The sequence below is a fragment of the Drosophila nasuta genome, chromosome 2R, assembly GCF_023558535.2.
Source record: "Drosophila nasuta strain 15112-1781.00 chromosome 2R, ASM2355853v1, whole genome shotgun sequence".
Classification (NCBI taxonomy): Eukaryota; Metazoa; Arthropoda; class Insecta; order Diptera; family Drosophilidae; genus Drosophila; species Drosophila nasuta.
In genome coordinates, this window is record NC_083456.1 from 16,959,654 (window position 1) to 16,973,363 (window position 13,710).

At 42.4% G+C, this 13,710-nt stretch overlaps 4 protein-coding genes across 4 annotated transcripts; all 4 read right to left on the bottom strand.

Annotated features, from left to right (window-relative positions):
* Positions 1–5,622: 5,622 nt before the first annotated feature.
* On the bottom strand, positions 5,623–6,464 carry LOC132786825 (uncharacterized). Its single transcript, XM_060793512.1, has 2 exons — positions 6,450–6,464; positions 5,623–6,390 (listed from the first exon to the last, which is right to left on the bottom strand). The coding sequence occupies exons 1-2, from the start codon at positions 6,462–6,464 to the stop codon at positions 5,635–5,637; spliced, it is 771 nt and encodes a 256-aa protein (XP_060649495.1). The 3' UTR covers positions 5,623–5,634.
* A 2,615-nt stretch (positions 6,465–9,079) lies between these two features.
* On the bottom strand, positions 9,080–9,850 carry LOC132785115 (uncharacterized). The gene is made up of 2 exons (XM_060791109.1): positions 9,836–9,850; positions 9,080–9,766 (listed from the first exon to the last, which is right to left on the bottom strand). The coding sequence occupies exons 1-2, from the start codon at positions 9,848–9,850 to the stop codon at positions 9,080–9,082; spliced, it is 702 nt and encodes a 233-aa protein (XP_060647092.1).
* Positions 9,851–10,744: 894 nt separating this feature from the next.
* LOC132785116 (DNA translocase FtsK) lies at positions 10,745–11,859 on the bottom strand. Its single transcript, XM_060791110.1, has 2 exons — positions 11,845–11,859; positions 10,745–11,785 (listed from the first exon to the last, which is right to left on the bottom strand). The coding sequence occupies exons 1-2, from the start codon at positions 11,857–11,859 to the stop codon at positions 10,745–10,747; spliced, it is 1,056 nt and encodes a 351-aa protein (XP_060647093.1).
* Positions 11,860–12,135: 276 nt separating this feature from the next.
* LOC132786162 (uncharacterized) lies at positions 12,136–13,333 on the bottom strand. The gene is made up of 3 exons (XM_060792605.1): positions 13,202–13,333; positions 12,963–13,088; positions 12,136–12,900 (listed from the first exon to the last, which is right to left on the bottom strand). Exons 2-3 carry the CDS (start codon positions 12,975–12,977, stop codon positions 12,193–12,195), a joined length of 723 nt encoding a protein of 240 aa, XP_060648588.1. The 5' UTR covers positions 12,978–13,088; positions 13,202–13,333; the 3' UTR covers positions 12,136–12,192.
* Between the last annotated feature and the right edge of the window lie 377 nt (positions 13,334–13,710).

A 13,710-nucleotide genomic window follows, 5' to 3' on the forward strand; every position in this document is an offset into this window, starting at 1 on the left:
TATTTTATAGTATGAAGACAACACTTTGAAGTGCATTCAGGTTATATTTTTGTAATCGAAACATCTGGTACCTACATATATCATTTCACTAACACGCATCAAATTCTTCCAGTTACACATATCATTGCGTATTAATCCAATACACTTTAACATAGTATATACATACATTCATACATATATCAAAAGTGTGAAGGTATATAGCATTATAATTCCGATTAAATTAGTTGAAAACAATTAACTCAGAGTTTGTTTTACACACTCACACATAATGAGAACACAGCGAAATATCGCAGATATCATTCATTGTTTATTTATTAAATATTTAAAGTAAAAAATATATATACTTACTTATATGCATGCTTATACACATGTGAGAAATGTCATTAATTTAAAAATTAATTTAAATCAATTCGTTGAGTTATCCTTTGTTGAATATATTGTAATAAATATTGTACTATAAACTAAGGTATAGGTAAATAGCTACTAAATGGCTGCAATGCGGAGATTATTGTACCACAATTAACAAGTAAATTAAATAATAATTAAATAAAACAAAAGAATGAATATTTATTTATAGATAAAGGCATACCAAACGACGCATCAATGAGGCACTTGTAAAAACTGCAACCTATGCAAATAATAAATAAATAAATAAATACTTATATACAATGAGTAATTTATGTGTATGTATGTACTTATTATCAATACATTAAGTGCGTAGTATATACAAATAAGTGTGTATAATTCAATGGCTACCAAACGAAAACAAAAACAAAATCCAAAACAGAATAATACTATCGAAAACCAAGCAAAACAATTACAATTCAAGAACAGAAGAAATACATTAAAATTCAGCTCTTAATATGACGCCTACTGCTTGGCTAGTCAACAATTGAAAAAAAAAATCACTTATAAAATACGAATATGATTATTTGTGGTAAAATGAAGAAACTAAACATTACGAAATAAATGTTGAAAACTGAAAAGCACATCGCGTTTTATTCGACCGAACCGCAAACAATCGAATAAGAGGCTGCTTAGCGAGGTTTTCTCAGACAAGAATAAGGAGCATCAACCACAACTAAACACAATACACAAACAGTTACGTAAGATTAGAACAAAGATAAGGGATGATGGGGGGAGTAGAGTAATGTGGACTTGGGGACACACAAACTTGTGTAACTTTGAGTTTGATGAATATCCTTTTAATCCTTTTAAATGTGCATGGAAATTGAAGGAGGAGCTCAACAATGAAATGCGTAAACAAAAGCAAACAACGTAAAGGACGTAAGGACACATAAGGTCAAAAGTCTGACAAAATTACAAAGGGAAAGCGAGCAGCAGAGTGCGAGCAAATGTTGTGCAATAATCAACGAAAGGATAAACTACGAAATAAATGGCGAATCAAGGGTATCTTGGCCATAAAACACATCCGGCCAGGGCCACAGACAAAGTCGAAGCTTCTTTCTTTTCTCTCCTCTTATTCACCATCTGTCTGTCCTCCAGTCTCTCGTGTCTGCGTCTGTTGTCGAGCTTGTCCCGTTACGAATACCCAGGGCGATACAAAGGTGCAACGAGACTGGTTGCCTCATTACGGAATCAAAGCCGTGGGCTGTGCAAATACATGAGAATCGAATGAGTGTATGAGAGTGTGTGAACGTGTGTATGTGTGTGTGTGTGTGTGCGATGCCACAGATGTGCTCTATCGATTGAAAATTTGTGTGACAGACAAGTGAGACAGGCAAGCAGGCAGGCAGCAGCATGGCAGTGTGGCAGGCAGATGGCAAGTTTGAATGGGAATGGGCAATTAACGCCTGGGCATCAACTGATTTCCTGTGGAGGCAAACCATCAAAAGGGCTGCCTACTTGGTGTCTTGATTAAGGTATAAATATTAAATTAGCTACGGCTATCGTAGCCGGCTGCACAGCTTTTGCTGATGTTGCTGTTGCCGTTGCTGTCGGTGCTAGTCATACTGCTCTGTGGCTGTGGCTGTTAATGAGCCTTATCTGAAAACGCAAAAAGGCAAGCAGGAAGTGGTTTCTTCTACTTCGTAGTAGTATGGTTCGTAGTTGGAACCTCTCTGCCATTTCCCGTAAGTTGCTTAATTATACATGGCAGCGCCTAAAAGTCGACTAATTGATATGCAGCAGCCAGAGAATTCAAAGACCCAGACGCAAAGGGGACACAGAGTAAGTGGCACAGTTAATGAGCCAAAACTGGCAGCATGTGTGCCAAGTTTCGACAGCCGAGCAGCCGAGCAGTCAAGCAGTTGCTTTGCATGCAAAACATTGTATTGGCCTTGGGGGGCTGGTGAAGAGCCAAACGAATAACTCAATTTTCATAGAGTGGCTGTTGCACATGGCAAACCAATAAACACTTTTTGCAACAAACTCCAAACTGAGCCCGCAGCAGCCGCAGTAGAAGCGCAGCGACAGGCGAACAGGCGAAACTTTCTGACAGCGACAAAATGGCGTACAACTGCCAACTGCATTTGTGCCTCGCCTCTTTTGCACCTGCATGTGGTTTAGTTGAGGGGTGTGGCTGGGAGAGGATCTCAAGGAGAACGTCACATAAAAGTGGGAGGAGAGCTTTACTGCCGGAAGCGTTTACCAAATTAACAGCAGTGAGTGGCTGCAACTTTGCTGCAGCTGTGGGGCAAAGAAACTCACTCACTGACACACCGAGGCAAAACAATAACAGCTACAATATGTCTCGGGAACATTTCAATTTGTGCGCCAAACAAACACACATACGCGCAAACACACACATTCGCAAAATTGTTGCCTGCATGCGGACAAACGCCAAAATATTTAGTTTTACAACAAAACTTTTGCACAGAGCTCGCACAATCGCAAAAATTGAAAAGAAATATTGGTTAGCTCTGGCGACGCAATATAGCAAACAACAACACAAATACGGAAAACAGAAAAAAATGCCTCAAAAACAACAGAAATAGAAACTGAAAATAAAGTTTTTATTTTTGTGTTTCGTGTGGCAAATGCATTGGATTCTGCTTTCTGTTTCGGGTTTTCTCTGTCTCACCGCAGCTGTCAGCTCATGTGACTGAGAGCCGCACGACGCGACGCTAGCTTTCACTTCTCTATTTCTCATCTCTTCTCTTGTTTTGTACACATATTATTCCAGCGATTTGCAATCGGTCACAGCATACACAGTTTGTATGCATGTGATGGAAACTACTCGGTGGGAATTGCATTCAGAATCAGAATGAAGAATTCTTGTTTGGGCTTTTCAAGTCAGCCTAAAAGCATGCTACAATTATTTGTATATATCTCACGTATACGTGGCATTGCCACTGCCATATAACGCATTAAAATATTTCATGAGCTTAAAACTATAATTAAACTGAAGTGTGAAGAAATGAGATGTTGTAGTTCTTGTTACTCTTGGCATATTTGTATATATTATTTTAATGTTTCAAGCTCGTAGTTATGCATTTTAAAGTTGAATGCGTTGAAGTCCCGCAGTGTTTCTGAAGACTCTTGACACTGGACTATGGATTCAATTTTCTTTTCTTAAGAATTATTTTTTTTCATTTATTGAAATGTACGATCATTTAAATAATACATTTTTAAATCAGCTGCTTAAAATCTTATTGTTGATTACAAATTATGTTTGTCAAAAACCTTCTTATAGCTATTAGTTATTATATTAAATGTTTAAATTTCAGTAAACATAGTATTTAAAATCAGAGTAAATGCTATGATATTTTTTAGTATATCTTGAAGCTTCCAATATTTTAAAATGTATTTAATATTTGATACTAAAAATTCCTACTACCACAAAATCAAAGCTAGCTAGTAGCTACATCAACAAATCTAAAAATTGAAGTTATTAATTAAAAATTAAAAATAGGTCATTTATCCCATCGTACAGTGTTGATAGTTGAGCGCGAGTTGAATGTCGTTTTAATAATTTATTTTGTGTGCTCAGCAGGCTGCTCATTAACGCACACACAGAAAGAGCGAGAGAAAGACAGGCTCAAGCAGCAGGCGACCCTCAGACATACATACTCGTCGTATATGCGAGCATTTACTAGACAATCTGACGCTGAGAGGCATAGGGTGCGGGGTATAAGTCATGAGGCATCAGGCACATGAAGCACGCACAAAGCACGCACTTGGCAGTCTTGGCATCGAGTTCGCCTCTAAGTTGGTCTGTTGGACTGTTGCCTGCCGCATATCACCTTAATTACAGGCAACAGTCTGGGTGCAGTCAGACGGCAAATGGAAGGCAGGCAAACGGCTTTTATGGTTGGGCTGTCATTGCCACGCTGCTTCAGATGTTCCCCGCGTTGCCGTCAGGTACGTGCCATATTGTCGTTGCTGTTACGCTTTAGCGATTTGCCACTGTACTTGCACAGTTGCCAAACGGATTCAGCTTGCACTTGACTGCTGATAAGCGTGTGATTTCTACACACACACACAGACACTGTTATAGACATTTAAGCCACACACACACGGACACATAGAAACAGCTGCCACCATGGCCATGAATACATGCGCCGTTGAATTGCGTTTATGCCGGTTTTATGTTACATCTAAGTGAAATTTAAGGACTCCACTCAACAACGTTCTAAATCCACTGCATAGTTCATATGAGTCGGACTGGGCAGCGCCGCAGGCACACATACATACATATGTTTGTACATACATACATAGGTGCGGCGGCTATTCACATGATGAGTTTGCCTACTGTGGAAGCAGGAAGCTATCAAGGCAAAAACACACAGTTGCCCACACACACACACACACACAGACGAGAAGAGAGCATAACTGCGTTCAGATCAACAGCCAGCACACTGTTGGCCATTCGCAGGTGCTGCAGGACGTTGCCACTTATTCCAACCACATATGGCAACGAGCTACAGTTCCGGCCATTGTACGAGTGCGAGGCAGCTTCGTTTCGATTCTAATAACTCCAATTACAAATGGCGGTTGCTTAAAACCCTTGTGCATATGTGAGTGCCATTTCGACTGTGCGTGAGTGTGTGTGTGTGTGTGTGTGTGTACGTTGGAAGGGAGGGCTCAACTTGTTGCGGGGCTTTATGACATGCCTGCCGCTTTATCCATGCTATTATTTCAAGGATTAACTGTGAAAGGACAACGCACGAATGCGCAGCCAGACACCGACACCGATACTAACGTCGCTGTCGACGCCGACGACGGCGTCGTCGCCATAGCCGTTGGGTAGGATTTGCTTTGCAAAACAAATCACACATAAAACGAGCAGCGAGCGAGAGCAAATGGGTTTGGGGCAAAGAGTGGGGTAAACTGAAGCATGTCCAGCAGCACAAAAGGATGCCCAATTAGGCCGCAATGAAAGTTTGCTGGAAATGAGCTTTCAGCTGCGCACAGACCGGACAACGACAGAGACACAGACACAGACACTGAAACCGAGTCAGAGACAGAGAGAAAGTGGCAAAGTCTCGACAAACCAATTGAGCACAGACTGAAATTTGTCAGCTAACAAATTTTATTTTTGCATGGATATTTACAAACTAGTTAACTTGATGGCATGCTTTTGTGGTGTATACAGATATGTGGGAGTGTGTGTGTGTGTGTATGTGATCAAATAGGAATGGTTACCGTCGGGATGGCCACCAATGCCAATGCTTACTTAACGCGGAAACGACGAAGTGCAGGTGGCAGGTAATCCTGTCCGCCTGTCAGTTGCGATTGAGTCACGGTTGCTGGAGCAGCTTGTGTTTGCGATGCAAAATTCAATACTGGAGCGCTGCCCTCGTTGGATATGCGGGACACGCCGGGCAGTTGATTGTATTGATTCTGAATAGCCAATTGTGCGTTGGCGGCATCCTGTGGTGTGCGATACTTCACAAAGTGAACCTCGGGCTTGTTGCTCGTGGTTGACTTGAGTGCGTTCAGTTGTTTGGCCAAATTGGCCACATCGGCCTGCTTGCTCAGCACATAGATGGCGGTCTCCTGTTGGGCGGACTGCTTGGCCAGCTGCAAAGCAGCATTCTCGAAGCCACGATTTTCGGGTGTGCGAATGAACACAATGCGCAGGTTCTTCTTCAATGAGTCGGCGATTTGCTGATTGTTGACGCCTTCATCGAACTGGTCCTCGGGCGCAGCATACGTGTAGAATTCTTTCTGGAATTCCTCAATTAGTGGGGCTGCCTGAGGCACAATGGCACCTTGAGCTTGCGTCTGGATTGGCGCCTCAATAGGCAGTGATAGTTGAGCCTCGCCGTGTTGTTGCTGTGGTTGAGCGATGACAGGTGCAGCAGCTTCGACGGGCAGCAAACCGTTGCCGGGCACAAACGAAAGTCCCTCGTCCGCATGGGCGACCGGCTGATAGTTGTAGCCCAGCTTATCGGCACTGCAGGTGGCCGCAAAAAGGCAAATCAACTGTGGGAAGCAGTAGGAATTAATATTGAACCATATTGTGGTAGCACTTTAGGGCTTACAATAAATCCACGCATTTTAGTTTTGGTTTGCTGTTGGCTTTTGGTTGAACGCACGACTCAAACTGGCAGGTGAAACTAATGCTGGGAGTTGGATGGACAAGCGCTTTTATAGGCGCAGTTTTTGAGCTGCAGTCGAAACGAATCGTATCGAATCGGATTGCGCCCAATCCCCACCCTCTTTGAAGAGATGTGGCGAGTGGCATCTGGCGACCTTGACAGCGCATGCGATATTAATTAGTTTTTTATGCCATTCCAAAGTCATTAAAGAGTCGCACGCATTTAAATATACGACTAAGCACACCACAGCATAGGCCTAGTCAACATCTAGGGCCATTTATCTTTGCCTCAACGCCATCACATTTGGATTTTGATTTAAATGCACTTTACGACACATATAAATATGCATGGATTGCCGCTTTGTAGCACTGCCCCATTCCCCCAATTCAAAATCCAAATGTTTGGCCGCATTAGGCCCCAAATAGACCCATCTGACGCACAGCCGCAGCTTAAACCGCAGCCACTAGTCTTGAAATTGTTGTTGAAAAACGAAAAAAACGAAATAAATAAAAACAGCTACTGATTTAAACTGTGTCGATGATATCGCGGCAGTCTGGCATCGGGTCAGCGCTAAGCTCTTAATTATAATTTTCATAATTTTCCCCAAAAGCTTCGCTTTTATCTTCCCTCTTCGGTGCAGAGGGCGTCAATATATTCTGGCCAACGAGCAAATGAACTTTCTTAACTAATTTAAACTTTGTTTTTCTGACATTCGCGGTTCGCCATCCAACAACAACACAACACATAAATCTTTTCTCGCTTGACCGAACTGTCAATGCACTATGTTTGTATATAATTGTTTTGTTTTTGAAGAGTTGATTGTTCAGTAGACGCTTTGTTTACATAGATATTAATAACTTTGAATGCACACTTAAGTACATAATGATATTATTTATACAGGAAGAAGTGCAGTGAGTAAAGATATAGTTATAAGCATTTTCTAATTCAAATTAAATTATATTTTACTAGAACTTACCACTCGCGATTAACATGACTTCGATATTTCAATATTAAATTACAATATCCTCATAATTGGTCGTTAAGACAAGTTTTGGGAAACTCTATCATCATGCTCTTGGTAATTACATAATTTAAGAGTTCGGGTAATGATTCATCTTTGGACTATGAAGGTGCAAGGTTATTTGGAACCAAAGACAGCTAATGTGGCTACAGCCAGCCAAACAAAAGGCCCGAAAAACTTAAAACAACAAAAACAAAGAAAAAGCGCAAAAAAAGACAAAAGATTGGCAACACGCAAACTTGGCATCTGGCGCTGGAATTTTGAGACGATGATGGTATGGTTGGACCTTGGACACACCTGTGTGGAAATTGCAGCAGGAGCAAGTCATGGGCCTCCAGGCAAGATTAAAGCAGTCGCGATACTTGCAGCACTTCACTCGAAAAAAAAAAAAATGAACGGGAGGAAAAAGCTGGCAGCTTTGACGTGACTGGCAAACTTTTTGGCAGGCGCCACTAACGAGCTACGTTCTCTTAGGAACGAGTACAGGCTCTCATGTTGCTCAAAAATTCTCAAAACTAAAACTTGCTCAACAGATTTGCAGTGCCAGGATACCTACTGTTTTTAGGGCTGCACTTTACTGTGCCACATGGCGCAAGTAGTGTGTGTGTGTGCGTTTGACCTTTGACACTAAAACAATTTGCGAAGCAACATGATGTCAGCCACAGTGTCGTCGTTGTCGTCGTCGTCAGTACCATGGCTGCCATAATTTAGTTGAAACATTCTTAAAGCACAACGCTTGTCGTTAAACTTGGCGGCCGACAGAAAGACACAGAGACGGATATCTTCATATACGTAGGCTTTGGCATTAAGCGTATGGCGTGGTGCAAGGAGCAGAAAGTTGGAAAACTGGGCAGGCTCAACTCCGCGTATAGCTCATTAAAAAGTTTGCCAGCGACAACGTCGACAGCAACAGACACATGGCTTAAGAAAATGTTTGCCTGGACGCGGCTCTTGACTGGGTTTTGTGTGGTGGCAGGGCTGAGCTGGGCTGTTCTGGGCTGGGCTGGGGGAGTTGGCTGCCTTTATGGCTATCTAAGAGATACTTTGAGATAATCCGAAACAGCGCGAGCTCAAAAGTGAAATACTTCGTCTTGGTCCGCTGTCATTAATTATTCATAATACCAGGCCACAGATATACTTGTGTATGCATATACATACATACATATAGATAGATGGATGGACAGCTGTCAACGCTAGCAGCGAACGCCTTTTTGATTGAAATGTGTATAAATTTTAAAATCATTTTGCATCGCAAAAGAGAACCAAATTAGAAAAGACATTATTTTAATTACAAAACTCAAACAAGAACATTTCCATTCATATATATGTACATAGTTCCACGTTCAAAAGGAAAACTTTCCAGCAAGACTAATTAAACTCGGTTCACAATGAAATGCAATTAAATAAGCACATCAGACAGCTAGCTAGATGTTTCTACTATGAGTTGACAAGCTGCATTCAACAAAATATTGATGACATTTATTTTCTATTTAATTTCTATTTAAATTTAGCAGTCTTTGGCACTAGCCCACATTTGGTTGAAGCCCTAACGCTAATGTTGACCAGTGGGTAGGTATTGCCGGAACAGTGCCTGCAACTTGGCAGTTTCGAGCTCATTGGCCTGCTCGTGAGTCTCATAATCGACGCCGCCCTTGGGCAAAATCTTGAACACCACCTGCTCCGGTGACTGCTGTCTGTATTGTGGCGGAGGAGGAGGCGGTAGAGGTGCAGCAGTAACTGCTGGATTAAGTTGAATGACCTTTGCTGTTTCCACCGCGTGGACACTGGTTTTGCCCGGCAGCTGATCGTAGCCAGACCTCAGACTATTTAGAGCACGAGTCACATCTTCGGGCGTACGATATTTGACAAAGTGTACACTGGGCTTGTGACCCGCCTGCTGCTCGATGGCTGCCCTCTGTTGCTCCAAAGACGCGGTATCCATTTGCCGCTGAAGCACATAGATATCCAGCGCATTTTGTGCCGCCAGCTGTTTGGCAGTTAGCGTGAAGAGATTTGTTTCTGGCGTGCGAATAAACACAACTTGCTGGGGAGGTGTGAATGCCTTGGCCAGCTGACGGGCTGCCGCTTGCAAGGGCAGCGACTGGTCATCCTCCGCTGGTGCAGTGTAACTGTAGTATTCCGTGGCAAGTGGATTGTGTTGAGCGTAATTTTCGCTAGCCGGCAAATAGGCGTTGTTCACTGCGAGGGCGTGACTGAAGCACAGGAAGAGACCAAGTTTCTGTGTGGCGCAAAAAGAGATGGGAAAATTAAATTAAACTTCTCAAATTTCGCTTTGCAGTCATCTTACCATTAAGGCTTGCATGTTAGCTGGATCTCGGGATCCACGTTTTGTGAAGTTATTTTTATATTCGGATTTGGTTTCGGTTGCGGTTGACGGGCTGCAGCGGATGATTTTTAACGCTTGAAGCTCAGCTCGTTTATAATCTAGTCACAGCAACAAAACCATCCTTATATACGACACAAACAACAAAACTGACTTCTCGACTGCGATGTCTTTGTTTTCTTCTGTTTGTGGCTTTTTATGGTCTTTTAAAAGATTTTTGCAAACTCTTTTGCTCTGGTTTTTGTATTTGCCTGCTCCGATTATCCATGTTAATGTCGCTCAATTTTGAAATGCAAATTTCTTTGGTTGCCATTTGGTGGCCAGAGACAAAGCCAGGCCAAATGAAACGTATGTGAATTTGACCTGCGCTCGACTTGAACTTGAATTAATTCGCATAAAATTTACAAATGAGCCCCCAATTTGAATTAGTTATCAAAAATGTTTCATATGCTATTTGCTGTCCACCAATATAGACAGAGCCATTTATTATGTCGCCCCAACACGCCCCGCCAACCACTTCGATAACCACCAAAATCAACGCCTAGGTTTCACTTTCACTTGAATTCGTTTTTATGATCGCGTTTTATGGCTTGCGATTGTGTTAATTTACACGTCATTTTTGATCATTTTTTTGTTTAGTTTTAGTTTTTAATAAGCTTACCAGCTAACGAGCCTCGCTCCAGATTTTAGCTGATAAGCCTCTTAGACAAAACGTAAAGCCCCTTTAAGTCTCCCTTGTGATCTGTGTGAAGAAAGAGCAGCAACAGCATTTATCGTTTATTGTGATTTTTTATTTGGCTATGTCCAAAACTTGATACATCTATGACAGTCTTATGGATTTATTTTTATGTCTTAATCAGCTGAGCCAGTGTCTTAAAAGTGGGCTCGCCGCTTACGCTTCTGAGCTGGCAGATACCTCCTCGATGGCGTGTCTGTGGGGAAAATCATACGACTGTTCGATCGATGTCTCTCATTAACACGAAAATCAATACGACGGGATCTAGCAGTCCGGGCATCCAAGTCATAGGGACCAGGAGTCAACTGCTGTTGTGCCAAAGGCACGACGTTGCTCTGATCCCTGCCATAGTCGTAGCCCTGATAGGAACTGGGTAATGGCGACAAATAACTTGGATGTGGTGTGGGCAACAATGGGATGGCTGATGATAGATAATATCCTTGCGGCGTCTGTGGCACCTCTGGTTGTGGCGTATAACCTGTCGCTGGCAACTCTGGTGGATAATAGGCCTGTGGTGCTTGTGGTTGCTTGGTTGGATAATATGCCGGTTGTGGCAGCTCTGGTTGCGGTGGTAACTCTGGCTGCTGGGGCAACTCTGATGGATAGTAGCCCTGCGCGGCCTGTGACGACTCTGGCTGCTGCGAGTAACCCAATAATGGCGGCTGCAATGGTTGCAAGCTGTGGTCCTTTACTCCGCCGTATTGCTCCTGAATATGCTGCTGGGCATGCGCAGCCTCTACATCGGTCCTGTATTTGACAAAATGAACTTGTGGCTTGTGTTTACGTTGCGATTGCAAAGCGGTTATTTTGCTTGCCAGTTCATTGGGATCCGTTTGCTTGTTCAGCACATAGATGGCTGTCTTATCCTCAGTGCTCTGCTTGACCAGAGCATTAAGAGCTCCCTGAACTGCCTTGTTCTCGGGCGCTTTAATGAAAACGACTTGCAAATTCTTCTGCGAAAGTGATGATATCTTTTGCTCAGCCAAGTCTGCTTCCTCCGAGGAATCGTAGGGTGCCTCGAAGGCATAAAAATGCTTGTGGAAGTCCGCATGATCCTGATAGTGATCAGTTGCTTGACTATTGCTCAGCGCCGATTCCGTCTCATAGCCGAAAGCTGGACCATTCTGCTGATACTGGTATCCCAATTCAGCCGAGCAGATGGCTAGCAATGTAAGAAACTAGGACATTTTTTATTAAGATTTGGTTAAATATTAAGTCAGCAAGCTTGTAGGCTTACCACAATTTCACGCATGCTGTAATCACCACAGAGTCCAAAGTTAATTTGTCAAAAGCTCCACAAATCTTTCTGCGTTTTATAATCTTAGTTGGCAAAACTGCATTACCTTATACGGATTAATGATGGAACAGTTTCACTTTAAAAGGTAAGTCGTTCAATGTTGCCAAAATGATATATTACAACATTTGGCAAAAGTCAGTCAAAAGTGTTACACAACCAAATTATTATAATTATACGAATTTTTATTTCGAAAAATTGCAATAATAACTAAACAGATATGGATAACAATGGTAGAAATGCGTAGGAATCAGTTATGGTCAGTCAGTCTGGTTGTTGAGTTCATTGAGCTTATGCGCGATTGCGAAACAGTGATGAGGGCAGATACGAGTTCAAGGGCTCTTGAGCTGGAGCTGGAGCTGCAACAGGTGCTTGCGAGGCAAAGTTCAGCACAGGAGCAACGCCGCCATCTTGATGAGAGGTGACACCGCCCAGTTGATCGTATTGTCCCTGGATGGCACGCTGAGCATTGACAGCGTCCTCAGGAGTGCGGTACTTGACAAAGTGCACCTCGGGCTTGTTGTTGTTGTTGGTGCGAATGCTGTTCAGCTTGTTGGCCAGATCGTTGACGTTGGCTTGCTTAGTCAGGACATAAATGGCGGTTTGTTGCTCAGCAGACTGTTTTGCCAGCGCCAAAGCAGCATCCTCAATCCCACTGTTTTCGGGTCCCTTGATGAAGATCACTCGCAGGGCTTTGCGCAGACCATTGGACAACTGATCGGCATTGGCAGGAGCCTGGAAATCGCCCTCATCAGCTGTGTAGCTAAAGAATTCCTTGGTGAGCTCAACAGGTGCTTGGTAAGCCTGATCAGCAACTTGAGCGGGACCAGCAGAGATAGCACCATTGTCTGCGGATGAAACGTAGCCGGATTGATCCAGGCCTTGATTATAGCCGATGTTGCCGGGTGTGAAAGACAGTCCAGAGTTAGAGTGATCCACAGGCTGATAGTTGTAGCCCAGCTTATCGGCGCAGGCAACGGCGATAAGACCAACGAAACTCTAAAGAAATACGAGTATGCATTAAGAGTCTGGCAATATTTTGAGATCCTAGCAGTACTTACAATGAGGAGACGCATGTTGTATGGTTAAAGGGATAATACTTCCGAACAGTTGGGCGCTTCAAAGTGGAGTCTGTTGAGATTTGGGACGCCCACGCTTTATATGCGATATGGAATCGTGTCCAAATGCTACGAAAATTTCGCAAACGATTAATTAGCGATTGATTTTTTATTACCTGTCATTCGAATTTGCACCACATTTCGTAGATGTCGCTATATGTCATTTTCAATTCGTAGCTCACTTATTAGCCCAGTTTGTTGGTCTTTTTGCAGCTTCTCCCATTTCGTTAATTCGCCTCTTTGCCACTTTGCCATTTGCTGCATTCGTCAATCTGTCCGCATTCAGGGTCAAGACGAGCAGAAATTAAAAATTGTTTAGTAGCTTCAGCTTGTTAAACAATATTTATTTAACCATTTAAATAAAAAAGAAATGTTATCAGTTGTGGAAAACTTATAGCAAAACAACACAATTGAATATTATCTTAATTGAATTCAAAACAAATAATAACGCTTTTGGAAACTTTGTTTACCCAAAAAAGAAAAAGATTGGCGTATTCGAAACTTGTTTGGATTAGTCTATTGATGATAATATAGTGGTCTGATCCGGTTAGTTATAATTGGACTTATAATTATCAATTGTGAATCTTGAGAGTGGTAAAACTAGTCCATAGCAAAACTGTAGAAGTGTTGTTTACCCGAAAATCATATCAAGCGCATTAATTTAGTATAATTATTAAATGTTAGTTAAAAA